This window comes from Sinohyriopsis cumingii, chromosome 1, assembly GCF_028554795.1.
Source record: "Sinohyriopsis cumingii isolate HCF-2022 chromosome 1, ASM2855479v2, whole genome shotgun sequence".
Taxonomy (NCBI): Eukaryota; Metazoa; Mollusca; class Bivalvia; order Unionida; family Unionidae; genus Sinohyriopsis; species Sinohyriopsis cumingii.
Window position 1 is genome coordinate 112932428 of NC_142961.1, and position 27820 is coordinate 112960247.

The 27820-nt window shown below is 34.9% G+C and overlaps 1 protein-coding gene across 1 annotated transcript in view; it reads left to right on the plus strand.

The window, feature by feature from the left end:
• LOC149807637 (zinc finger Ran-binding domain-containing protein 2-like) overlaps window positions 1-27820 on the plus strand; it is a 38857-nt gene that overhangs the window by 5323 nt on the left and 5714 nt on the right. The window contains exons 2-4 of the mRNA XM_089943669.1: window positions 12808-12860; window positions 23395-23479; window positions 25519-25601. Of these exons, the coding sequence (XP_089799795.1) occupies window positions 12808-12860; window positions 23395-23479; window positions 25519-25601 (221 nt within the window). The remainder of the gene's footprint in view (window positions 1-12807; window positions 12861-23394; window positions 23480-25518; window positions 25602-27820) is intronic.

Genomic DNA, 27820 nt, shown 5'->3' on the forward strand with positions numbered 1-27820 from the left:
ATCTGTGACAACACGAGATCACCTTATCAGCATAATAAATATACATATATTTATAGTATAATCAGGTGATTTATTGTAAGGTACTTTACTGACAAAACATAGCAACTTGTTTTCATGTGATGTCACAAAACGTGTGTACTTCCATATCCGCCATTTTGAGTCCTTAGGCCTGCAAATCAGCACCAAATAACATTGTTCTTCGACACAGAACACAATTAATTTTACTATATGTTCTCTACATTTGTTTCTCGATACTGACCTTTCTACTATGTGACAATCAATACAATACGTGTTAATCTAAAATACCTTCAAAGATGGCCTGCATTTTTTTTGAGAGGCTGGACTGTCAACAGAGCAGCATGTAAACAGAACATAGATTTCACTTCCAGATCATCAACAAAGCCTTATTACTCACTGTGCACTGTCACCGAAATGCACATGGAAAACCACAACCTGAGCTCATATTCTCAAGAATAAACAATTACCTTTAAATCCATACCAAAAATGCATAAATATAACTCTTCTATCACCACCAAAACGAGAGAGGAAAAAATGTTCTAAAAATAGACAAACTGGTACTGAACTGGATGTACTAATTGTGACCCAATTCCTCTTGCTGCATATTTACAAGGGCACGTGTCATATTGTGTGCATAAGAATATAATAATACATCACATTCTGTTGTGCCTGTCAGCCACACGAGACCGAATGCGTGACTTTTCTACTTGTTTTCTTCAAGTAAAACATTTAAATTTCAACCATCTTTGTTATTCTTTCATAAACAAATGAATCGATCAATGAACAAATGCATACACAAACAAGTAGAAACATGTAATGCTGTTCAATTTTTGTGGGCTGAAATCAATCATTTGGTTATCGTTAAAGTTAAATTGTTAATATAAAATTTCATATTTATAAAAGCATTTTAGGAATACTTCATTTTGGCATTCGACACCAAGCCATGTTCCATTAGGCACGTGTTTTGTTTGAACACACTGAAGATGAAACTTCTTTGAAATCGCTTTCATTCAGTATCATCTTACGTCGATCATCTCCACCCTAAATACCATATCTGACCATGCTAATTAAACTGGTTTGTCAAATGTCTTTGGCACACACACCTGTTGACTCGAAAAGTATTTATACATGAAAGCTGTGGCGTGAAACACATGCTATGAAATTGTAATTCGCAACTGATATTGTATCCCGAAAATCATTTTCCGGAAATATTCTTTCAAGATGACAAGCTTAGGGATTTGATACGTAACACTTTAAACATGTCAATATTGTCTGTTTGTATTACAAAAAAAATAACTGCATTTGTATTTGATGGCAATATGCACTGTTACGGTTCAACTTCACTATTCTGTCTTTCGATATAAGCAAGGGAACTTCCAGCTTTAGTTTTATTTTTCGTGCTATAGGGCACTTAGTTGCAAGTATAATCTATGTATCATTTCAATGAAGTAAATGCCCTTATCGACAGTTAAATCAGATTATTATCTTGAGTATACATGATGACTAATGTTGACAAAGGTAAATTAGGGACTCAAGATGGTTTGCATTGTGGGTATTTGCGTACTCAATCATGACGTCTGTGAAAACAACCCATATACTCGATGAAAATAAATATTGTTGCTCTGCTGCCTATAACCAGTAGTTTGTTTTTATTATTACTGCTACAAAATAGTATAAAACCTGTATCAAATAGGTTTTATACTATTTTGTAGCAGTAATAATATCAAATAGTATCAAACCTTTGGATATGAAATTAATGTAGTAGTAAAAAAAGATTAATGTAAATTTATACTTGTATCTTTACAGATGAGATGTGATTGTTTTCAGTTTGAAGAATAAGACACACACACACCCCTCCCAATAATTTAAAAGAAACTTCTGAAGTTTTTAAGGTTACTCACAGTTCAGGCTGTTGTAACATCCATACCCCGCCCCCCCCCCCCCCAGCATAAACATCTTCATTTGTCTGTGATTTTATTGTAATTTTACACTGTTTAAAAAATAAGTTAATATTATGACAAAAAATGCCAGCACAATCCAACTATGCAATAAAGCAGCTGCAAAATAAATAAATTAAATAAAATGATAAGTATATACAGTACTGTATTTAACTATTCACAGGAAATATTAGAGAAAAATAAATATTTTATGTAATCTTTCAACCATAAAAACAATATTTTTAGATGATTTAGTCTAAACAGATTCTAATACAGGTAGACATTTAAAAGGAATAAATACCTGGATTTTCTTGTTACATTGTCCTTACAGATTTCTTCTGAAAAGTAAGAAGGCAGATGTTACTAATCCCTTTTATTTTTCACTTTCACATGAATAAAGACAAGCTTTACACATAATAAGGATTTTGGATTGGACATACACTCATAATTGTAAATTCTGAGTAAATAAAGCTGCAAAGTCTGGATTGTCTGAGGCACATTTCCCCAAAATTTCCTTTTATGTACCACGTACATTTGTAAATTATGCCTCGGGAACAGTCTGGTTATATTCTTTAGTGACTGCTTCATTAATTAACCAAAATAAACTTAACATTACTGGATTTGTTTTCAATATATACACTATACAAAAAATGCTCACATTTTGGAGATTTCTTTTTTTGTGTGCAGGCAATAATATAAGTTGTCTGCATCGGCTATGAGCAAAAACCATGAAAAGGAGACACTTTATTTGCTAATTTGTTATTTCTGATGCCTTGACCTTCTCAAAAATACCTATTTATTAGCCTGAGATGAAATTTTAAATTTGGCCTGTTATCCCTACGTTGCGACATACTGCAGTGTGCAAGGCGACCCTGGTATTAGTTGGCGACCTAATATTTTATATGACCACTTAAGTTTCAGGTTGTTTGTACTATGGCTGTTTAGGTTTGGTAGGTACTTTTAGCTCTGGTAAATGATGAAATGGATATCCCGTACGTTCGCTTTTGATGAACTTAAGCATTTAACACCTTTTCAGAAATATCTTGGACTCCTCTGTTTTGAAGCACGTAAGCACTTTTACTTGTTTTTATTTATAGAAAATACTCCTATCATAGTCACACCCCTCGTTACTTTAGACCGTTCCAATGGCCTAAGTGGTTAGAGCATCTGCCTCGGATGAGGGAGGTCGCAGGTTCAAGCCCAGTCAGAGTCATAACAAAGACTTCTAAAAAAATGGTACTGGCAGCTGCCTTGCTTGGCACTCAGCATTAAAAGGTTAGTGTTAGGCCTGGGTGTCAGGATAATGTGACTGGGATGGGACATCGTGCTACATGTCTGCAGCATGATGCCCCAGTGCTAGACATCACTATAAGCTGCCACATTACAGACATCATAGCGATATGACTGAATTCTTTTTAAAGCTGTGTTACAAATCCAAATCACACACACACATAACTTTAGACGCATAATTGTTCATTTTTAGCAAATAATGGATAACGAGTGATATATTCTGTCACTATTTGCATACTTTCCACACAACCCCATATTTACAGGTTAATGTAATACACCTCATGTTTTGACACATTTAAGAGAAGACTATTTGTTCCTGTGCTGCCATGATACATCTTCTCCAGTCAATAAATATATTGCAGAGCAACATCAATAGCAGTTAGAAAACTCAAATTTATTACTTGGCATTCCTAAAGCTTTGATTATATTTACCGTAATTTATGTTTTGAACAGAAATTATTTCAAAAGCTGACAGAATCAAATTCAGAAATATCATCTTGGTATTGTAATAAATTAAATAAAAAATTATTAGATTTGGCATACAACTTCTTTCCGATACTAAATTGGGATTGTGTATGTGCAGATAATCAGTCCTTTTTTTGAGAACTTTAAAACTGTTCTGTATCCTTCATAACTTATTTTTCTAGAAGTGCTGAAAATCAGACAAGAGACATAATATTAGAGAAGAAGGTTTCATTTTCATCATTATTCTCACCATTTTAAAACAACATTTAAACAATTAATTGGTCAAAATAAGTTAAATATCAAGAAGGTTGATTGAAAATTTATATAAAGTCAGTATTGCTAATTTATCATTTAGAAAATCCTAATTTTGTAAATAAGCAAACTTGTAGAAGATGCTGATTTAGTTATGAAATCTTTCATCAAAGTATATTTCATGTAAATTTACCAAATTATAATCACAAGGAACCATCTCTGAACATAGAAATAGATCCACATAAAACTTGAAAACATTGTGCATAATTGTAGGCTGTTACTAACGAAGTTATCAGCTGTGAGTCACGTAGCTAACACACATTGAGTGGTAGACTGAATGCCTATATTGGCAGGAAGATGCCCTGTCAGAATAGTTGGTAAAGATTTGCATAATGACTTACTTATATTAAAAGAGAAATTTTCTTGCAATGGATATTTTCCAGGTAATCCTTCCATTAATATCTTCTTAATATGATGTCTAATACTGAAACCAGTTTGTTTTTGTTGGTTTTAATGTCACTTTTAGTGCATTCATGGCTTCATCGGGTATGTCCAACCCATGGGCCACATGCGACTCAGTCATTCCAGTTGTGCAGCCCATGGCCATATAGGCAGTCCATTTGAAAATATGCATTTTAATTATATGCATAATTAGTGATAAGGAACTGTTCTTGCCTATGCCGCCTACGACCTTAAGCATTTTATGTTTGGCCCCCCCAGCCAGTAATGGTTGGATGGCCCAATGCTATATCATTGCCTTTACCAAGCAGTTGACTTGGGCAGTTAAAAAGCCCATGACCTGTGGATTAGAAATTTGACACTCTGCAAACAGCTAACATTGGTTCACCTACATAGCAAATTAAATCCAGACTGGTCACAACATTCAATAAATCCAGATTTGTTATTTAAAAAATGAGCGAGGGGGATTTACAGGGTTTCAGGCAAGATATTGTTGGGAAAACCATAACTAGTTTTCTTTTAGGCCTTATATTTAGTGTTGTATCAGTTCTACCAATTGCAGAAAACTCTGTCTCAGTTTTTGTGTGTGAAGATTAATAAAGATTATTCCTTACTGATTGAAATATTTTCAAAGTTAACATTGTGGAACAACTGATAGTAATAACCCATGACCCTTCAGTGAAGAACAACTGGTAGCAGCAAGTAGTGTAATAGATATTGTCACGATTGTTTGGAGACAGGAAACTTGGATGGCATTTATTTCAATACTTTGAACATGTGGAAATAAGAAACCTGCCAAGAATTATGGTCCTTAATTCATTTCTCGATATGACATTAGAATTGAAATAGTCTTTGTGTATATAGTCCTGTAGTTATCATCACTTTTATTATATTGTTGATATTTGAAAAGAGAACAAATTCTGTATGTACATGCTGTGTTGACTCATGATTAATTCCACTGTTTTAGACATATGCAGTTGACACATAATGTGACTTTATTTGCCGACATTTTTTTTTATACCTTTTAGGACTTCTTGATTTGGATCTGGATTTGTGAACTATTTTATGATGAAATTTGAAATCTTATGAATCTCAATCCATCAACATTTGAAAATGAAGTATGCCATGGATCATTGAAGTATATGCTCTTGGTTTAATGTTTTATCCATAGAAAAGAAATGACACATTTTGGGGAGAAGATGAGTCAGACTCCTAATGTTACCATCTGATTGGATAAAAATAGCTTTGTTCGTCATAAATTAGGAAATTGTTATAAAGTAACTTATATATAATTTCTTTAATGATCTTGATGTGGGTAACATGTTGCTGATATGTTTCGTTTTTGGCTCATCCAAATAGTGTTACAGAATGAAAAGCTTTGGAACATTTAACAAGTGGTAAAATGATTTAGTATCAGTGATTTACAAATTCTGCAAAAGTCTGCTTGATCTCCACAAAATAGAACTTGCCTGTGGGAAAACTGAGCTTGTCTGAAATATTATATTGTAACATCGATAAAATAAATATTAAGTAATAAGATAATATTTAAGTAAAATATTGGATATTTTTAGGAAATTCCTTTTTATGCCCAGATATCAGTTGTATCATCAACTACATCAATGAAAGATAGTCTGTTTGTAATGAACGATTTACTTTATACTGTTACAACTGTGTGGTCTTAAACTAAGTAAAAGAAGTAGGCAAAACCAACATGTTTAATCAAATCAACAAATAATTTTATTTCTCTTGGTTATAATGCGAAAATTTAAGGGAAAATTAGAGTATTGTGAATAAAATCCAAAATGATCCTTAAGTTCTATTACAAGTCTAAATATAGAGTGTTCCAAATGAATTCCAATATAGAATGTGGATGTACCAGTGTCTTCAATAGGTTGATATACCAACAGTCTTGATGTATCAAAATGATATGACCAGAATATTTGAATGAATTTTAAAAAGCCCAAAGTAGTGAGCTGTCCAAAATGTCAGTGAGCACTTTGCAATTCCAATGAATAATTTTTAGGTGAATGATTTTTCTCAAATTATATCTGAACACAACTGAAAAAAATTTCAGGAGGCTGATCTTTAGGTAGGAATGAAATAATTTTGTTTACCTCAACCTTATACGGGAAAAACTGTTATGAGCAACCTCTGCTATGATAAACACCTGTCATTTCTGACCACAATTATAATGCACAGATGGATTTATTATATAAAAGCTCTGTTAAGAGCGACCACCTGCTGAACGCGAACAGCGACCGTGATGTCTTGGCAAAATATGCATTTCAACACTGTTGTGAACGGCCGCATTGTAAAAAACAGATCGACACCACTGACCTTGACTTAATCCTTTGTAAACATGAGAGCTCAGGATACATGTCATATGCAAACAAAGTGCACATTAAATACAATTGAACAACCATATAGAGAGATAAACACCACTAACCATCATTTAATCCTTTGTAACAAAGACCACATAAATAGTAAAGATTGTTCTAATAAGGTACTTTTTGATTTGGCTAGCTACCCGTTTTGTGAAATTTACAATTGTAAACTGCAGTAAACCAGACTAAAGACTTTAGTCTGGTTTACTGCAGTTTACAAATGACACCCATATGCTGGACTTGTAAATTTCACAAAACTGAAAAGTCAATTATTGACTCAGCAGAACTGAATTATGATGACTTTACAGCATCAAACGGATGGCTGGAGAGCTTCCAAAATACATACAATATCACAGCAAGTGTGCTCAGTGGAGAATCAACTGATGTGAATTTACAGACAGTTGATGGCATGGAAAGAAAGACTACCATCCATCACTGAAAGGTATAAACTATGTGATATTTTAAATGATGATGAAACAGGCCTCTTTGACAGAGGACTACCTAACAGGTCCCTAGTGTAGAAAGATGATGTTTGCAAAGGAGGGAAAAAAGTAAAGCAGAGGTTGACACTATTGTTAGCATGTAGTGCAACTGGAGAAAAACTGGACCACGTAGTTATAGACAAATCATGCAACTCAAGATGTTTTAGGTCATTTAATTTAAGATCTTGGGGAGTTGCCTATCAATCCAACAGAAAGGCTTGGATGACATCTTTTGTAACTGGCTTGTAACTGTCAATGAAAGGAAAAGCAAAATTCAGAACATTTTAATTATTGTAGACAACTGCAGTGCACACCCAGATTTTCAGTTTAGCAATGTAAAACCGGTCTTTCTGCCCCAAATACAACATGTAAACTACAGCCCTGTGATGCAGGGATAATTCAGGCTGTAATTATTGAAAGAAACTGCCGTAACATATTCTTTAAAAAATGGATGAGTGCTTTACAGCAACTGAAATATCTAAGACCCTAACTGATCTGGATGCCATTTTATGGATTAAGTCAGTGTGGGATGCTCTGTCTGCATACACCATTGAAAGGTGTTTTGCCAAGTGTGGCTTTTCTGTCAGTGTTGTAGCCATAAAGCCCGAGAGTGAGGAGAGTGAACAGGACATGCATCCATCAATGGAACCTCTTCTCAATGGCTTGACATTGAACTTCTAATGTTTTCTCAGGGCCAGACTGGGAGACGGATATTCTTCAGAGAGGTAAATCTGGTACTTCTCCAACTGCGGACAGTGATAGTGACAATGAGTCAAACATTTTTATAAAAAAATGATTAAAGTCAGGTAGGCCACAATCATGGACAATCAAGCACACATAATAAATACCCATAACAATACTCACGACTGAATGATTAGTGAATGCTTATGTTAAATCTATTGAATTACCAGTTTTCATCTAGTCACCTTGAAATCAGCGATATGCATGAGAATATTTGGCATGCTGATTTCTTAAAGTTGAGAAACATGTTTATTCATTTAATTGTTTGATAAGCAATAAGTATTGTTATGTATATTTAATTTGTGTGGTATGTTGGACTTATTCTTTGGTTATATATTATGTATATTTTTTTTTGTGTGATTCAGCTTGGTCAGTAATCAAGTTAAGGACCTACCTGACTTGAGACATTTATTTTGTAAGCATACCATAATACACATTTAATATTTTAGACCAAATATACAGATCATTATTAATGGAGGTAAACATGTTTACTTGAGTTTGAATTCAGGACATTGATGTTTTCTTTTGGAATTCCTGGTGTTCTTGCTGTTTAATATCTGTGGACTTTATAAAAAAAATTTGGTAAGAAACCTGACCTTGTTTACAGCTTGGAATATCCCGGAAATGAATTTGATTGGAAAATGACCCTCATCCTGGTTCTTGTTTCTTTGGTTTTTATATTAAAGTTGATTATATTAGAGTTATATATTCAAACCTTAACATCCAAAGTAGAATCAGATTTATTGTGTTTAGTTTTCATTTTGGGAGGATTTATTTATTTCTTTAAATTACTACTGCAATTACAAAGTGCTCATTAATGCTTCATGGACAAAATCATTATTTCTGAATTATTGTGAATGTTCATTAAAGGACATTTTGGATTATATCATGGTGATACATCAAGACTGTTGGTATGTTAGCACAGCCAAGGCTACTGGTACATCAGCACATTCAGTATCGGAATTTATTCAGAACACCACTGGAATTCATTTGGAACTCTACATTTGGATTTGTGATAAGACTTTTAGGACTAATTGGGATTTCATTCACAATACTGTACTTTTTAAAGTTTTACTTTGTATTCTTGGGAAATAAATTATTTGTTGAATTTTACAAAAACTTGTCAGTTTTTGCTCTTTTATTACTTACTTTAATACCATGGAGTTTTAACAGTATGTACTAGTCGCATGTGATATCACAAACAACAGATGATAACCACCGCTTGTGGGTGCTATATTTCAGCACATTGATCGTACTTTGGACAAAATCCTTCAAGGAGTTAATCATTAGAGACAAGTGCATGTTATTTTCATACACACATGACAGAAAAATTCTCACAAGTTAACAGTTAACACCTGCTCAATTAAACAATTGGCATCATGCATTATGGCAGTCTTTGACAAACTGATTGTTTTTAGTCTCAAAGGTTACCATTTGCACATGAGCAGATGGCTAAAAGTTGGGGTTTTTTTAATAAATTTTTTTTTAATGGACCCATCATTTTTGTATGGAGACCACTCTTTATTTCAAATGCCCACCTTTTCCTAGTTTTTGCAAAGTTTCACCTGTCTGTGTGCAATTCAGACCAGTCTGCCTTAGATCTGAGGCAAAAAGGTCTAAAATCCGGACACAAAATCGGATTCCGACCACGAGCGAATATTGGGTGAGAAAGAAAAAACAAAACTTAGGTTTTTCCCTCTGTATTTTGTAGTGCATCTAGAACGTCCAGGTTATTTGGTATTATTGTAGAACTGTATCTGTCTGCTTTTTTGTAATACCACCCACTTTGGTGTATCTTAAATGGCCCAGATGCTGCAGAGCTCGGAAATAGGTTATAACCAGTTACCTCATCACGCCTACAGGCGGGATTGGGGCAGAATGAATTAAATAAATATTCACATTATAATGGTTGCGAGAGCAAATATGAGATGACCTTTGTACTGACTATGAGACGGAAATGATGTACAATAGATGAAACTGGCAAATTATATATATATATATATATATATATATATATATATATATAAATAATACTGCTTTGGAAACAAATGCAGCAAAATGATTTTACTGAAGATTTTGTCCCTTCCGCATTTTCTCTCTCTGATCAGCAGCCAATTGTTCTCAGTTGTTGCTTAAGCTAATCAGACTTGGTAAGACATTTTTGTCAGCCAGTGAAATTGATCTTGCACTTCATTTGCAATGAATCCGTTATATTTAGTAGATCAGCTCGGTGTGCTTTTACGTTGTTTAGCCGAAATTAACTGTAACCAGCTATTATCTTTATATTTCTAGTATTTTTTATGCAATCAACATAGAAACAACCTTTATTGCACCAAAGATGAAAAGTAAGGGTCAGTGTCTCATAGGTGTCAACCCTTTGAGATGAAAACCTGTACGCCAGACCAATAAAAACCTTACACAAAAAAATGTATTCATACATTATATAAGATCAACAGTTTTAAAACAACAAATGCTATACACAATTATGGCAAATATTTACATAATTATTTACATTTCTGAAACTTTATTTCATTCGTTTTAATCATAACACTATCATCTTCCTGTTTTGGTTAAACAAAGAAGCTTTTGATGGATTCTCCCTTCTTCATTTCAAAATTTCTTCCATGCAGTTTTCTCCTGCAGTGTTCCTCAAGACCATATATGCTCGACACCACCACTTTAATGTCTTTACTGCATATTTTACAAAAAGCATGCGAAGATCCTAACTTGGATACATCTACAATGCCAGGGAAGACCTTAATCCAATCAGCCTGAAACTTGCCACGACCTCGGTCATTTCTTCACACTTCGGTTTCTTTGAGTTAGGCTCGGCCATTGATGGATGGAATATTTCAGCTAGATGAGAATAATAAATTTTTAAAAAAATAAAAATTTAGATTTGACATGTGATAAAGGAAGATCCCCCGATTACAAGTATGTTGCGGATTTATATTTGTCCCCATAAACCCCAAGATATTACACCAAGAGCTATCCAAAAATTGAACTCTAGAAATAAAAAAAGTTATAAAGTAGCAGTCCGGAAGTTTATATTTCGTAAGCTGTTTATCGTTTCTATTAAAATTGCGTATCTGGTGTTTGAAAAGTTATGAATTTACCATATGGTGTGCCGATTTTGGTCACAAACTTGATATAAATTGGCAGTGTTACATATTTTCTAGGGGGCCCCGAGTGGCCAAGTGGTCTAAAGCGCTGTCTGTTACAGATCACTGCCATCTCACCTCTGTCTGCGTGGGTTCGAGTCTCGGATTCAGCCAATGTGGGTATGTGAGAAAGCTTGCCAGTAGCGTCTTGTGGGTCGGTGGTTCTTTCTGGGTTTTTTCCGGGTTCTTCCTCCACCATTAATACTGGCCGCCATGTATAGCCTATCGTGTGCTGAAAAATGGCGTTAAACCCTACAACAACAACATTTTCTAGTCACTCAGTATATGTCATTATGGCAATGCATCTTCCTGTCTGCATTACCTATCTGACAAACTTGACTCAAAACTATAACAGCACAATAAAATGTCGGTGCTAAAATCAGTAGAGTATTTATTTCTAATAAGCATTATATATTGTTATATATTTTAACAAATCGACTTTATCTCCACACAGAAAAGTCGGACGAATTTCGGTTACACCAACATGTGATGTGATGTGATTTGGATTTTTAACGTAGCTTTAACAATTTTTCAGTCATATCGCTACGATGTCTGCAATGTGGCAGTTTATGTCTAGCACTGGGGCTAGATGCCGCAGACATGTAGCATGATGTCCCACCCAGTCACATTATCCTGACACCGGGCCGACCAGACCTAACACTAACCAATTAATGCTGAGTCTTTGGTATGACTAGGCCGGGGATCGAACTCACGACCTCCCGCATCCGAGGCGGACGCTCTAACCACTAGGCCACCGAAGCGGTTACACCAACATGATTGACACACTATGTAAAGTATGAAAATTGTTGCAAACTTTATGCATTGATAGTAATAAGTATAAATAATAAAATAATACTGTATAAAATAAGAAAACTTACTGCACAAGTAGTTAGTCAGTATTAGAAATCCGAGTGAGCGTCTAATCTCCGAGCGATAAACGACAAGATCTTCACACAGTGGAGTTGAACCATGAATGAAGTTCGTTTTATTATCAAAGGAAAACTGTCTCACTGAAATCTCGTGCTAAAAAAAAAATTATGCCGTACACTGACGAAAAAGGAAAAAAAGTATAAATTACGGGTAAACCGTACAAGTTGACACCTATGGTCTCTGTTCATTGTATACAAGGGCTGGTGAAAACAACATTACTTTTTCCCTGCCTAAAGTGTAAGTACATGTTCAGTTCCATACGGTTTTATTTTGACCGTTTCTTTACTTCAGGTGATTTTCTGTAAAATATGTGATAATTTAACTGGTAAAGATTTTTCGCCTCATTGCGTGCATTCTGAATGCACGAGACAAATATGCAGCTTCGGTCTGATATTTATCGTTAATTAGAGTCATAAATTATGTATGTATGTATATTTGTAATTATTACACCATTCTTTTACAGGCATTTAAGCTGGTTGCCCAGATCTTCACACATTTTGTTGTCAGTTTTCTTTTGTAAGTATTTAATGCTAGCATGATGGACAGAACCAGGTAACAAAATGGTGGGGTGGGGGAAGGACATCAAAACCATCAACACTAAAAGAATATTTTGATCCGATATGTTCTAGTTGGATTAGGTACCAGTAGATTAAATATTTCATATACCTTTGCTTTTATTTAATTATAGGTGTGGGAATGTGAACTTTGCTCGATGGGATAAATGCAAGAAGTGTGGAAGAGGTAGGTTTTTACACTTCCAAATTTATTAATGTGACTTTAGTGACTAATGTATTTTAAAATAAAAAGCAGTATTTGTGGAAGAGTTCTTTAATGAGTAGCAATTTTCAATGAAACTAAATCCACCACAGAATAAGATGTATATAAACAGTGTGACCCCACATAAGCATCCATTTATTCCGCCGTGCAGGGTTGCCATGCTATCGGGGAAAAGTTGGGAGAAATGATAATTTTTTCCCGACGGTGAAAAGTCCTTGAATTTTGCAAATATTTATGAAAGTCTTGGAAAAAAACGGGGAATTTTCCTTGACAACTTCACGCCCGAAACAGTTACGTAATTGAGTTGTAACTGAACTGATCGTGAGTTAAATTTATCGAGTTCTAACCAGAATATTAGGAGGTTGCAGTATGAATCATTTGGGTGCTTGCCATAAATATATTTGTTGAGACAATCAAAATGCTAAGTGGATTAGATTCATCTCGTAGACTTTTTGTTTCACAGACAGCTCGATATCCACATTTTTTTTTTATTTTTATGAAGAGGCCAACATGGTGGCGTTAAAGCATAGCCCCCTAGCTGTTGGGCTAGCAAACTTAAACGTTAAATCGCTATACCTGCATGAAATCGATATGAAAATTATTTATTTATCAGGAATTGAAATAATCGTCATGTCTTTAATCTGCTGAAATATGATAAAACTAATGCTTTGATGAAATTTGAGCTGGTATCATCGATTTTGATTGCTAGTCACACGAGAACACAGAATCTCACAACCGTCATTTTCAGATATTGTAGTAAAAATATTAAATGAAATTCGTGAAATGGTTGTAATAAAAATACAAAAAAAAAAGCACAAAATTCTCTATATTTATTCCGAGATCAACTTTCAGAGTTTTGTTGTGTCACATGACTACCACGTTAACGTGTGCTGTCTCACGCAGGGAGCATATGAAGCATGGAACCAGACTAATCTGATTGATGAATGAGACTGGTATCAGACTTTCATTTAATATAATTGAAATTTTGTACATTGAAAAGGCGGTTTTTTGTTGATATCACGTGACTATTGGACTTCCTATGTTGTTTGACATTTGTGAAGTCATGTGACTATTAACGCAAATGGCAAGTACTGGGTCAGGTTTCATATATGCTGAGCTTCATCTAGTCTATCAGCGGATTAAAGACATAACGATTATAATACTTGCCATTTGTAAGAAAATAAATAATTTTCATATCAATATATAACAAAGTTTAAATTTGCTAGGCCTACTGGTAAGCTATTTTAAGGTGGCGGAAGATTCAAATTTTTTTTTATGTGTAATTGCTCTGAACCCACACTCCATCCTAAATGTCCAAATGTGAAAATGGGGTTGGAATATTCGGAGGAAACCCGGATTCGAAAAATTTCGAATCTCTGAGCTGAACTTTGGTGCGAAACTATTACATAGTGACATGTAGCTTGAAGCATTGATTTCAGATCTTAAATGAAATGCAGGAGAAATGGGAAATTGTCGTCCTTTTTATTATATATTAAGAAACGATAAGAGCCCATGTATCAATACAGATTTGGGGACTGGTTTATTTAACTACAAAAAGTTGATTTTACAGAAAATTCAGTCCTTGTTTATACAACAATATACAATTTTGAAGGTCTTTTGTCGAAATTTAAATCAACCCTTTTGTAAATGTCTTTAAATGATGGAATTTTTAACGAAATCGTCTTAAGAAGTTTACGTTGGTTGAAAAATCTTGTTTGAGATTTTATTGGCACACATAAATTAAGGGTTAAACTTTTTTCGTTGCAAGATAAGATTTTATTACTTTGCATTTATTTTATTTTTTTCATACTGTGATAGGACTGCTCCGGTGGCCTAGTGGTTAGAGCGTCTGTCTCAGATTCAAGAGGTCGCAGGTTCAAACCCCGGCCAAATATTACCAAAAATTTATTTAAAAAATGGTACTAACAGCTGCCTCACTAGGCGCTCAGAATTAACAGATTAGTGTTAGGACTGGTCGGCCTGGTGTCAGGATAATGTGACTGGGTGGGACATCATGCTTGAGGGTTGTAGGGGTAAAATCATATTAGTCTTTGTTGTCAATAGCTACAGATAAAAACATGATTAATGTTTTGAAAATTAAGTGTGCTGTGTTGCAATTTGTGAAACTTGAGACAGAAAATTTCTTACTGTGAATTAGTTTTGCATGAGTGACAGTTTTTATGTTTTCTTTTACAGAAAATTATATCATTCATCATTAATTCACTTTCTAGATTGGGGGCCTCCAAGTGGCCTAGTGATCTAAAGCACTCATCATTACGAATCACTGCCGTCTCACCTCTGTCTGCATGGGTTCAAGTCTCTGGCTCTGCCAATGTGGGTTCGTGAGAAACCTTGCAAGTAGCTTCTAGTGTGACTGTGGTTCTTTCGGGGGGTTTTCCGGGTTCTTCCTCCACCTTTGATACTGGCTGCCATGTATAGCATATCTTGTGCTGAAAATGGCACTAAACCCCACAACAACAACTTTCTTGATTGGGGAAGGGATCCTCTTGTTTCCATGGATGTCGTGGATTGGGGAAGGGGTCCTATTGTTTCCATGGATGTCGCGGATTGGGGAAGGAGTCCTATTGTTTACGTGGATGTCGTGGATTGGGGAAGGAGCCCTATTGTTTACATGGATGTTATGGATTAGGGAAGGGGTCCTGTTGTTTACACATACATTTTTTCACCAGATTATGTCTGATGCTTAACTTTGTATGGATTATGCTTTTCTGGCACTGTAAAAAATGAAATTATAGCAATGAAAAGTTGTTTTTGTAATTTATATTATCATCTCTTTAATTCCATTCAGCATAAAAATTAAAAATATTCTAAAGAGAAATATCATAGATCTGCATGTATTTTTCAATTTTCTATCAAGTGTTCATGTCCCTTTTCCAAGAAAACAGACAGGATTCTTTAATTTGAAACTTTGTCTCACAGATTCACTATATTGATAATCAAGTTGGTTAGGGGACCAAAATGTACTTTAAAAAAAAAAAAAAAAAAACAGATATCAAGTGGAATGGGCTTTTACATTTTGACTTATGGATGAAAATTCTTTGAGCAAATGGTTGATTTTGAACTTCAAAACATCTCTAATCAGAGAAAGTACAGATAAACACCGCTTTATAAATTTGTAAAGAAGAATATAAGAGTAATGCATTTTGAGTGCTCGTCATATTCATTGCAGAATTTTTGGACTTTACAATCATTTGGCAAATGTTATACATGTAGACTAGTTAAAGTGAGTGTTGAATATAAATAATTTGTCAGTATGTGTTTGTATTCTAGTTCTAATCTACGTGGATTTTGCTCATTTATGCCAAATATTTTGACCTGCAGATCCAGGTTAGTAGTAAATGTATATTTTTCATATAGTGTTCTGTAATTTGGCGTGTAATAGCTATGATGTTGTAGCCTCAGTGAAGTAGGGTAGTAATATTAGTACTAGCTTACACTTTTTATGCTCAGTTTACACATTTTTTGCCACTTATGTTAACGGAAATTACACTTATACCTCTCTCAGGGTTGGCATTAATGGGTCATGTTTCTGTGGATGTCATGGATTTGGGAATTGTCTAGTGGATTCCATGGATGTCGATCCGGGGTTGTAGGACTGGCTCGACGTGCCTTATTATGTGTCTTAAGAGGCGACTAAGTAGAGGGAGCCTGTTTGCCATGGGTTGCATCCCGTGTCAGGGGAGGAAAGGATCCTGGTAGTTGAGCAGAGGACTCCCGATGCAATACACTACTTTGGTTTATACTTTTTCTAGACTGGTGGTCGTAATGGGCCCGGTCTCAGCAAAATCAGCTGGTTATGCCGAGCCTTAGGAAGTCTTTATTTACTCGCTCACTTTCTTTATCTTTCTCCTTGTATCTCTCTTGATACCACCATTGCCCCTACACTCTATCCCAGACCTGCCAACTCTTAAGATTTTGCCGTAAGTCTCTTACGAAAATTACCCTTAAAATACGGACTTAGGGCATAAAAGCAAAAAATACAGAAAAATGATCATTGCCCAAAAAAATCCGGAAGTTTATTTCATCCGTGTTTGATTTGGATCCGAGTTTCATATTAAAAGTAGTGAAATTGGTCAAAGAATCAGACTAACTTTACAGCAGCACATCATATGCTTTAAACTGCACATATTTGTTCATGCGAAGCATCTGCATGATCAAATTGTTGATCATAGAATTGTTTTAAAATGGCATCCAGTAAGCGATGTATGTTTAAGACGAAAGAGAAAATAAGCCTTGAAATGTGTTAATATTCAACACAGAAAAATAAAAAGTAATCTTTACATTTTTGTGAATAAAACCCGGAAGGAACATAATTATGTTTATTGGATATCATGTGCCAATTTGAGTATGACTCGTGGCGGGAAATATGGTTGCCGTCGTCAAGTGAAATGGAAATAAAAATAATCCAAGAATTACGTCAAGTAGAGAGACAGCAACAAACCATTGAGCTGCATAGGATTTGGAAGTAAAGTTTGTGCAACTGTACTAGTGGTAAAGTCTACTTGTACTTTACAGACTTTTTAGTTGAACAATGTTTATCGTCGCTGCATGTTCCAAATAACGAACTTTTAATTACATTTTCCAGCTTATAATAGCAGTTTATGATATTTTGTTACACCTTACTGACAACTGATCAAACTTAAGGAAAAAATCAACTGCCTTGCTAAGACAGACTCGTCAGGGTTGGTAGGTCTGCTATCCCTAGAAGGTGGTGGCTTAACAGGTCAATCGGGAGGTAATTTTACATACTGAGTATAACATCTGTGTATCCCTGACACTTGAAAAGTGTCCCCTTGTTGAACTTTATGGTAGGCAGGTAGCACTTATGCTAAATTTTAAACAAACCAACATGGAATTTAAAAAAGAAAATTCAAAACAAACATACTAAAACTGGATTTGAGTCAGATGACGAACCATGTAGTGTGGAGTCATTTCCACGCTTCATAGTTATACAGTCTAAAGATGCCTCAAAACCACTTGCCACACTTTCTACCTTTGTGATTGAAAATATAATAACGGGATCTATCGGCACACCAAAAAGTGTTAAAAAGTTGAAATCGGGATGTCTTCTTGTTGAGTGTGAGCGACGAGGTCAAACAGAAAATATCAGGAAAATGATAACTTTCTTTGATATTGCAGTGACCTCATTCGCTCACACAACACTCAATACGACCAAATGTGTGATTTGCTGTCGTGAATTGGCTGGAGTCTGCGACACAGATATCATTGAAGGAATGAAAAACGAAGGTGTCGCTGCAGTCCATAGAATACATATTAAACATGACAACAATCTGCAGGACACCAACATCATTGTACTAAAAGTGGTCCAAGTTGGCTTTATTGCAAATGAAGGTTGAGATATATACATTCCGAACCCACTTCGGTGCTATAAGTGTCAGAAATATGGCCATCATGAAGACTGATGCTCAAAAAGCGAAATAATTGGCCGATACGGAGACCATTCTCATCAGGAATCTGAGTGTAGAATAACTCCGCATTGTGTCAGCTGTGGAAAGGATCACCATGCCAGTTCTATGGATTGTGATACCTGGAAACAGGAGAAGGAAATAAAGAGGATGAAGTACACATCTAACATTCCCTATCCAGAGGCCAGAAAGCTTGTGCAAGCAAAAACATCCCTTCCAGGCCCATCCTTCGCCACTGTAGTAAAATAAAAACAATCCCAAAACAACGAAGGATGCTCAAATTCAGACAAATCCTCACGATTCACCACCAAGCTCTAACACACCCCATTACCAAAAACAGAAAAACACTGCATCTACACAAATAACTTTCAATAATACCCCACCACCGAAATCACCAAGGAATAAAACAGATCTCAAGGAAATAGGTAGCAAAAGCGGTCAGATGACCCCATTAAACTCTATGATAGGTTTGGAGACATTGAGAGCATGGATGCAGAAGAAACTTTTTCATGTGCTCAAGGTGGCTTCAGACCTACCAACAACAAAAATCACCCTTGTACTTCCTCCAGACAAATAACCACGCAGATTGCCTCCGCAAAAGGTATAACATAGCTACATACTCTCCACCTTAAATTTATAATGAAGAACAAGATCATACAATGGAACTGTCTAGGACTTAAAACCAATTACAATGATATTCTTCTGCTCCTTAATGAACATGATCCTGCAGTACTATGCCTGCAGGAAACATTCTTGAAAGATACAGACAACATCGCACTCCCTTTTTAACAACAACTTTAAAAATGGTGAAAGTGCCTCAGGAGGAGTTTCTGTTGTTGTGAACAATAGGGCTCCCCACAACGTCATCCCCTAAATTCATTCTGCCCCGATCCTGTTTGTAGGCGTGATCCGGTTTCTGCATTCATTGGCCAATCCCGCCTGTAGTCGTGGATTGTTTACTGCATGCATTGGCCGATCCCGTCTCCAGGCGTGATGAATGTGTGTTAGATACAACGTATCTGATTGGTTAGAAAAGTTTTTTTTTCCAAGAAATAAACAACTATTAAACCAATCAGAAATGGTTTTACTTTCATTTGTGTACATTTGAATTGTTCAGACGCTAAGGGTTACTGTTTGAGAGCAGTTTCACTACACGTGTTCTGTTCATGAAAAATCGTAAATGATGGCGGACGTAAGAGTGATTTTTGATGAGAGCAAAAATGAGGAGTTTCTCGGGTTTGATCTCGAAAATATTGAGCAAGCTGAGGAAAGATATGTTCGGCAGTTGGATATTTTGTGAGAATTAGATTCGGACATAGATGTTTCTGAGATTGAATCGTCAGAAGATGAGGATGCTGACAGAGATGATGATAGAGGTCTTGCGGATAAACGTTGCACATACTTTTGTAAATGATGTATAAATGATGTATAAATATGTTGTGAAAGACTTGGACAAATAGGGACAAAATTACGTCACTGTATAGACAAATTCATTTGGAATAAATGGTGAAAAGTTCATAGATTTTAATTGTATATAAAAAGAGAAATTAGGGTAAGAGTGAATGCATGTGCACGATGTTTTTCAAAAATTTTCAAACAGTTAAAAACTTTGAGGCACAAACTTTTAGTGCTTCTGGGGGTAGCAGCAGAGATACTGATAACAGTGCTGGGGCCAAATGAGTTAAAGAAGAAATATATTTCTTCCATGATGCTTGTTTACTTTTTTATTGTGTGGCGAGATTTGGCCCAGAGAATAAGGTATTCATCACATTCATCACGCCTGGAGATGGGATCTGCCATTGCATGCAGTAAACAATTCAAGACTACAGGCTGGATCGGCCAGTGAATGCAGAAACTGGATCACGCATACAGACGGGATCGGGGCCGAATAAGTTAAACTCGTGTACCTCTGATAAGAAAGTTTTGGACACTATCTGCAAAATAAACAGAAAGAGAAAACACAATTCTCTTCAACAGCTGAAACTGAACAATAACAATTTTAGTTCAAAACCTGACATAGCAAATATTCTTGCTGACAGTTTCTCGAAAATTCATCATCATTTAATTATTCACGTTTAAAATTCACATCCAACAACTCAGAAAGTTATATCCAACTGTTTTCATTATTGGAGCTTATAGAGGCTTTAGACAAGGCCCATGATACATCGCTGGGCCTGACGAAATACATTACCAGTTTTTGAAACACCTTCCAGAATCATCATTAACATCTCTTTTGAAAATCTTCAATGATTTATGGATTACTGGTAATGTACCTAAGATCTGGAAAGAAGCAACAGTAATACCAGTTCCCAAACCAGGTAAATATAGCACAGAACCTACTATCGTCCCATTGCACTGACGAGCTGTGTGTGCAAAACAATGCAACGAATGATCAATTCTAGGTTTGTATGGTGCTTGGAAACTAACAATTTAATATCCCCTTTCCAAAGTGGCTTTCGTTTTGGCTGTAGTACCAATGATCATCTGGTTAGACTGGAAACATTTATTCGCAACGCATTTATCAAGAAGGAACATTTAGTAGCTTTTTTAGAAAAGACTATGACATGACATGGAAGTACAGGATACTAAATGACCTGCATGATCTGGATCTAAAAGGCCGCCTGCCCTCTTTCATATCAAACTTTCTCTCAGACAGAGAATTCAAGGTACAAGTGAGCTCCACCATCTCTGATATGCACGAGCAAGAGATGGGTGTGCCGCAGGGCAGTATTTTGTCTGTGACGCTTTTCAACATCAAAATCAATAGTATCACCAAGCGTTTGGCTCCTGATATGGATTGCTTCTTATACGTTGATGATTTTCTAATATGTTATCAATCAAAGCACATGCATACAATTGAAATACAACAAAATACAGCAAAATATCAACAAGATTGAAAATTGGGCCAGTACTAACGGTTTCAAATTCTTGAAATCAAAAACGGTATGTATGCATTTCTGTCAGTTGCAAAGACATCATGATGAACCTAAACTCATGCTGGACAGAACACCTATTCCAGTTGTTGAGGAAACAAAGTTTTTAGGTATTATCTTCAACAGAAAACTGACTTTTATTCCACACCTAAAGAACTGATTTGGGTCCTGATAGAAAAGTCATCCTCGATTTTTTATAGAACGTTTATTCGCTCCAAACTGGATTATGGTTGTGTTGTTTATGGTTCAGCTAGGAAGTCATACTTGAAGATGCTTGACCCAATTCATCATCAAGGAATAAGACTCGCTCTGGGAGCATTTAAGACATCCCCATGTGAAAGTCTTCTCGCTGAAGCAAACGAACCACCTTTATCACTTCGTAGAGAAATTCTTATGCTCTCAAATTAAGATCAAACCATCTGAACCCTGCCTTTTTGGCTGTTTTCAACCCAAATACAAAACCTTACACTAAAATAAACCAAATGCCATACCTTCCTTTGGCATCAGAATATTATCCAGCCTTGACAGTACCAAAATTGATATTTCTAAAATTCACAAAACGTCCATCTCCGAAACTCCTCCCTGGCTACTTAAACAACCAAAAGTACTTTTTACGCTACACAATGGAAAAAAATCGGAGATAAACCCTTCCATCTTCCACAATTCTTTTCATGAACTCATCACCTAATTTAAAAACTACACAAGAATTTATACTGACGGATCAAAGGATGAGGAAAAGGCTGCTGCAGCCTTCGTTTGTGGAAAACACACAACACAAGCTCGCTTACCTAATGGCACATTGTTTTAGCCGAAATCAGAGCAATAGACCTTGTTTTGCAATATATCGAAAACAAACCTATCATAACAGCATTTTTTCAAACTCACTATCAGTATTTCATTCACTACACGATATAAAACTGGAGAACCCATTATTAACCAGTATTTTCATCAAAACCAATGAGTTGAGCACATCCCACAACATAGTATAATGTTGGTTACCCAGCCATATTGGTATTAAAGTAATGAAAAAGCAAACCGTGCTGCTAAAATGGCCCTTTCCCTCAAAACATCTGATATTAAAATACCGCATACTGATTTTATACCTAGTATCAAAGATTCTTTAGGTCAGAAGTGGCAGGCATCATGGAATGATGCAGTGAATAATAAACTTAACGCCATCAAGCCAACCCAAGGAGAATGGACTCCTTCCAACAGAACCACCCATAGGGAGGATGTAGTAAATGCAAGAATTAGAATTGGTCATACTTATATAACCCACTCCCACATGATAAAAGGCGAAGACCCACCTGAGTGCGTTTCTTGCAACAAACCATTCACTGTTAAGCACTCTATGATAGAGTGTGTTTTGACCTACAACCTAAGCGCGATCAGTAACGCAATGTGCATGACACGAAAGAACTTTTTGATACAATAAACGTCACTTGTGTTATAGAATTCCTGAAAGAAGTAAACCTTTCTTTAAGGTACAACTTTTTATGCCATCACCTTAAGCATTTTTATATAATGAATATACCGTCCCTTGTTTTAAATAAATTTTCATCTGTCTTCATTAACAATACACCATCTACATTCCCAGTTGATTAGGAAGCCTTATATATTACTGTTACCATCTTATTGTTTTAGTTTCATCTTTTTGGTTCTAATATCGCTTTTCGATATGAAACCTTTTATCATTTTAAATGATCATATACATAACCTTTGGATGGTGCTAAATAGCCTAACAGTGCTGGTGCGCCAAAAAAATACAAACAAACAAAACCATGGATGCCATGGATATGGGAAGGAAGGGGTCCTGTTGTTTTCATGGATGTCATGAATTGGGAAAAGGTCATGTTTTTTCCATGAATGTCTTGGATTGGGTAAGTGTCCTGTTGTTTATACAGGGATGTCATGGATCGTTGAAGTGTCCTATCGTTTCCATGGAAAAATCGTCAGTTGGTGGACTTATATTCATTGTTTGCAGTAACCACACAAACCATCACAGTTGTTAGTGACCTCTCATAATTGTGTCCTATAACAAAAAGTTGAAATGTGTTACCAACGGAATAGATGACCTCTTATTATTGTGTCCTATAATATAGTTTGTTTACTTTAAAGAGAGAAAAGATGGGACTGAAATTGGAGAGGCTATGGCTGAGAAAAGCACGGGGCGTTTGCGTCCTGAAGACTGGCAGTGTAAAAGGTAAAGTAAATTTGAAGTTTGATTTGTTTAACTGCAGCCTGGATTATATTACAAGAACTGGCATTCATTATCATGTCACAAATATGGATTTGTCTTGTTTATAGGCCTTGAACCTTCCCACTATACAAATTTCAGATTACCTTAAAACAACTGTTGTTAAATTACAGATCTAACTGGAATCCTCTTGAATGTACCCACTTGTCTTGTGAATTCAACATAATATTTGGATTTTAAGTTGTCAACAGTCAGTACCTTTCTCATTATTCAGTTGCATTATTCAATAAAAAGCTATATTTTGAAAAGAAATATTTTATCTGTGATGAATTTTATGAGTTACTTACGTTTTGTTAGGGTAAATTTACAGCAAACTTGTAAAGCACATATTGGCAGGTTAAAATCCTATCGACCCAGAACGAATGGCAAAATGCTGTCCAGGATTTATAATGTTCTTTCATTAAAATAATAAAATAAAATAGAGACAAACAGTCATACATATAATTATATTGTTATAAAGGATATACAATATATCGATGTTTACAAAAATTATACAATTTTATATAGTCCGTTGGCATTAAGGCCATTAGGATACAAAGTATCTAACTTATAAATGCATTAAGTTTCTTTTATGAGTCTATTCATGTCACCATGCACAATATCTATTGGCATGAAAGAAAAATCGAATAGAGAGTGATTATTGGTGTTAAAGTGTGTTGAAATATTATAGGAAAACTGAGGATTTCAAAAAAAATTTATATGAAAACGATGATTATTACTTCTCTTAGAAACTTGTTGAAGTGTTTGTCCAACATATTGCATGCTTCATTTCTTTACAGGTTATTAAATAAATCACGTCAGTTGATATGCAGTTAGTGTTATCAAGTAGAGAAAATGCCTCTTTTGTATCAGTGCTACTGAAAGAAGTAGTTTCTCTTATGTTTGCACATTGAGAGCACTGGTGTCTGTTACATTTAGATGACGAAAATTGTCTTTATTTTTTCTGTATGTTTAGTTCTATTTAGAAAATCTTGCAAATTTTTTTTGGTCTTCTATAAGCGAGAATTGGTTTCTTTGTAAAGTGATTATATTATAGAGATCCTCAGTTTTCCTATAATATTTCAACACAGCTTAACACCAGTAATCACTCTCTACTCGATTTTTCTTTCATGCCAATATATATTGTGCATGGTGACATGAATAGACTCATAAAAGAAACATATTGGATTCATAAGTTACTTTGTATTCTAACAGCCTTAATGCTAATGCGCTATATACAATTATTTTTAAAAAATGTAGTTTTTTTAAAAAAAATCGATATATTGTATATCTTTTATAATATAATTAGATGTATGATTGTTTGTCTCTATTTTATTCTATTATTTTACTGATTCAGGTTTCATTAGAGACTCGTTATCTTGTAGATCCTGTCATATATATATATATATATATATATATATATATATATATATATATATATATATATATATATTTAAAATAAAAGATGTCATCCGTTTTCTTTCAAAACATATTGTGCCTGACGAAACATAAATGCGAAACTAGTTGCACAGAAATTTCGGCGTTTGTGTTGTTTGTTATCCCAATTCTGAAAGTGGCATAATTTCATATTGGCTGTTGGCTCTTAGCTTGGGGGGGGGGGGGGAACGATTACTAGATTAAAATTTGGGAAAGAATTGTAGATATTTTGTGACTTCACATTAGATTACAAGATGTGTTGCATTTTACATGACAACTTATGGACAAAATTACAAAATATATTTTAGTTGCAGGAGTAAAAGATAAGAAACAAAAAGCTCTCTAAAAACCACACACACATATATATATATATATAGAGAGAGAGAGAGAGAGAGAGAGAGAGAGACACACACACACACACATCTGTAAGTAAATAAAATAGAACTACAGTATAATCTTCCTTCAACTTCTAGTGCTTATTTAATGGATAATAATTTCATAACCTGTCTCAGTCTTCACAGAGTGTAGTTATTCAGCTCTTTAAAGTTTTATAATATTGGACATTTCAGCTGTGGCAATGTCAACTGGGCCCGGAGAATGACTTGTAACGTGTGTAACACTCACAAGTATGGAAGACACGAGCAAAGAACTGGTACATGGAGAAAGCATCCTATTGTACTTTAGAATAAACGGGGGTTTGTCCCATAATCACACAATTAAAGTCAAATATTGATATTCTTAAGATTTCATGAAGGGTAACAATCCATACCTAAGATTATTCTTGATCTGAGTAACTTTGATGTACAGATATTTTGTAATTTAGTCGGTTAATTCATCTTTGGCAAAGAAGCTCGACATCTGATGATCACTTATCAATTTCACGCAGGTATATCTTGATGAAAGGTCGTTCAAATTTGCTAGGGCAGCTACTAAGCAGCTACCCTATGCCGACACCAAATGGTGTTTGCGAATTCCAACTTTTCGATAGGGAGTTGGCTCTGACCCTACACCCCAACATCAGTGTCCAAATATCAAAAATGGGGTGGCAAGGGACAGAGGAAACTCAAACTAGTCAAAACAATGCACATTAAATGAGAAATACATTTGCAATGAAAACAGAAATTGCATATTTAATATTTTACCTTATTCAGAAAACCACTATTGGTACATATATGTTTATGTATACATGTCTAAAGAACAGAATATCAACACCGGGTACTCAACCACCGATCTCGTCAAAACAGTGAATCCACAATATATGTAATACCTTCATATATATGTACACAGATTTAAAATATTCAAAAATGTTTTCACAGATCATAATGCGTATGAATTCAATGGGGAAAAAACAAAATTACATAATGAAACATGAAGCACAGTTATGGTTCAGTATGTCCCAAGTTCAGTAAACAGTCTGTATTTCATACTGCCTAAGTTTTCGCATCTGCAAATCATAATACTTTATCGTTTTTTTTTTTAAAAAACTGAATCATTTTCAAATGCTTTCTGTTACTGTCATCTTAGCTCTTGGCAAAGTCAATCACATTCCTCAACTGAAGAATTTGAGCATAATATATTGCGTCTCTGTCAACCTTAAAGCATACTCTAAGCTTTACATTTCCGTGTACCCGTATCCATTGTTAATGTCCAGTAATTAACACTTTTACACCAATTCGTTTTGAAAGACTACAGCAAGGATAATTTGGGTCCTTTTTGTAGGGAATGGACAAGATTATTCACAGGTCAACTGACTGCATCGAACAACACTGCCAAGCCACGTGCACGTGTCGGCAGCTTTCATTTTATGATGTTTTATAAATCATTGCCTCATAATTTGAACAAGTTTTTACTCTGCAATTGACTTGGATGATTAGCAATATACTTAAAATGATTGATTTATAAATTTAGGTGGGAATCCTTGTATCAACCACTGCATTGTTTAGTGCTTGGTTGTGTAGACAGTTTAAAGAAAATATGTATCAGATATTGTTTGAGCAAGCATTGTATACAGAATGCATTGAAGACAAACACTAAGAAGATTTAATCGCGTTATTGTTCATGGATCAGGAATATATAATAAGATTAACAATCATGAGCTGATAGCTTTCAACAATAAACTAACATCAAAGTTCTCAAAAGGTCCAGCTATTGGTTCAGATAATTGTATTTCTTATGTTTATTTTGGCACAAAACTTCAAGAAATTGGTGAAATATTAAAATGTTAAGAGGCATGCCATGATCTTTTTATAGTTAGGTTCATACGTGATCTCTTCCCCAAAATGATAATACACCTTTCACACGTTATTTTTGTACTTTTAAGAAGAAAAATTATTTTTTCGTGTACCAGAAAAAATATGTTTTTGAAATTTCAGGAGTCAGTATATGATTGACTTATATTCGAATTCATATGATCTCTTCCTCAGAATGATAATAAACATGTTATATTTCTCTATTTTAAGACGAAGAAAAAATATTATGTCACAAAAAATAAGTGTATATGACATTTTAGGTTCCACGCCTTATTGTGTTACATCCGAATTTGTGTTATAATGGAGCATGACATAGGGGGATCACAATGTATTTGTGATAATTATGTGTGTGTGTGTGTGTGTGTGTGTGTGTGGTAAGAAGCTACATGTAACTTCAAAGCATTAAATATCTTCTTGTAAAAGTAATGTTAATTATGATGAAAAGGTCATTATTGTCTTAAAACAGACTTATTTAAATGGAACATACATTAATGGTTCCTGTTTTGCGTGAAATGTGAGTGGTTTATTGATGGTGTGTGCATTGCGAACCAATCATAAATGCCATTTAAATGTTTCAACAAACATCACTTGGCATTTATAATCATTCTCTTTTCAATGACCC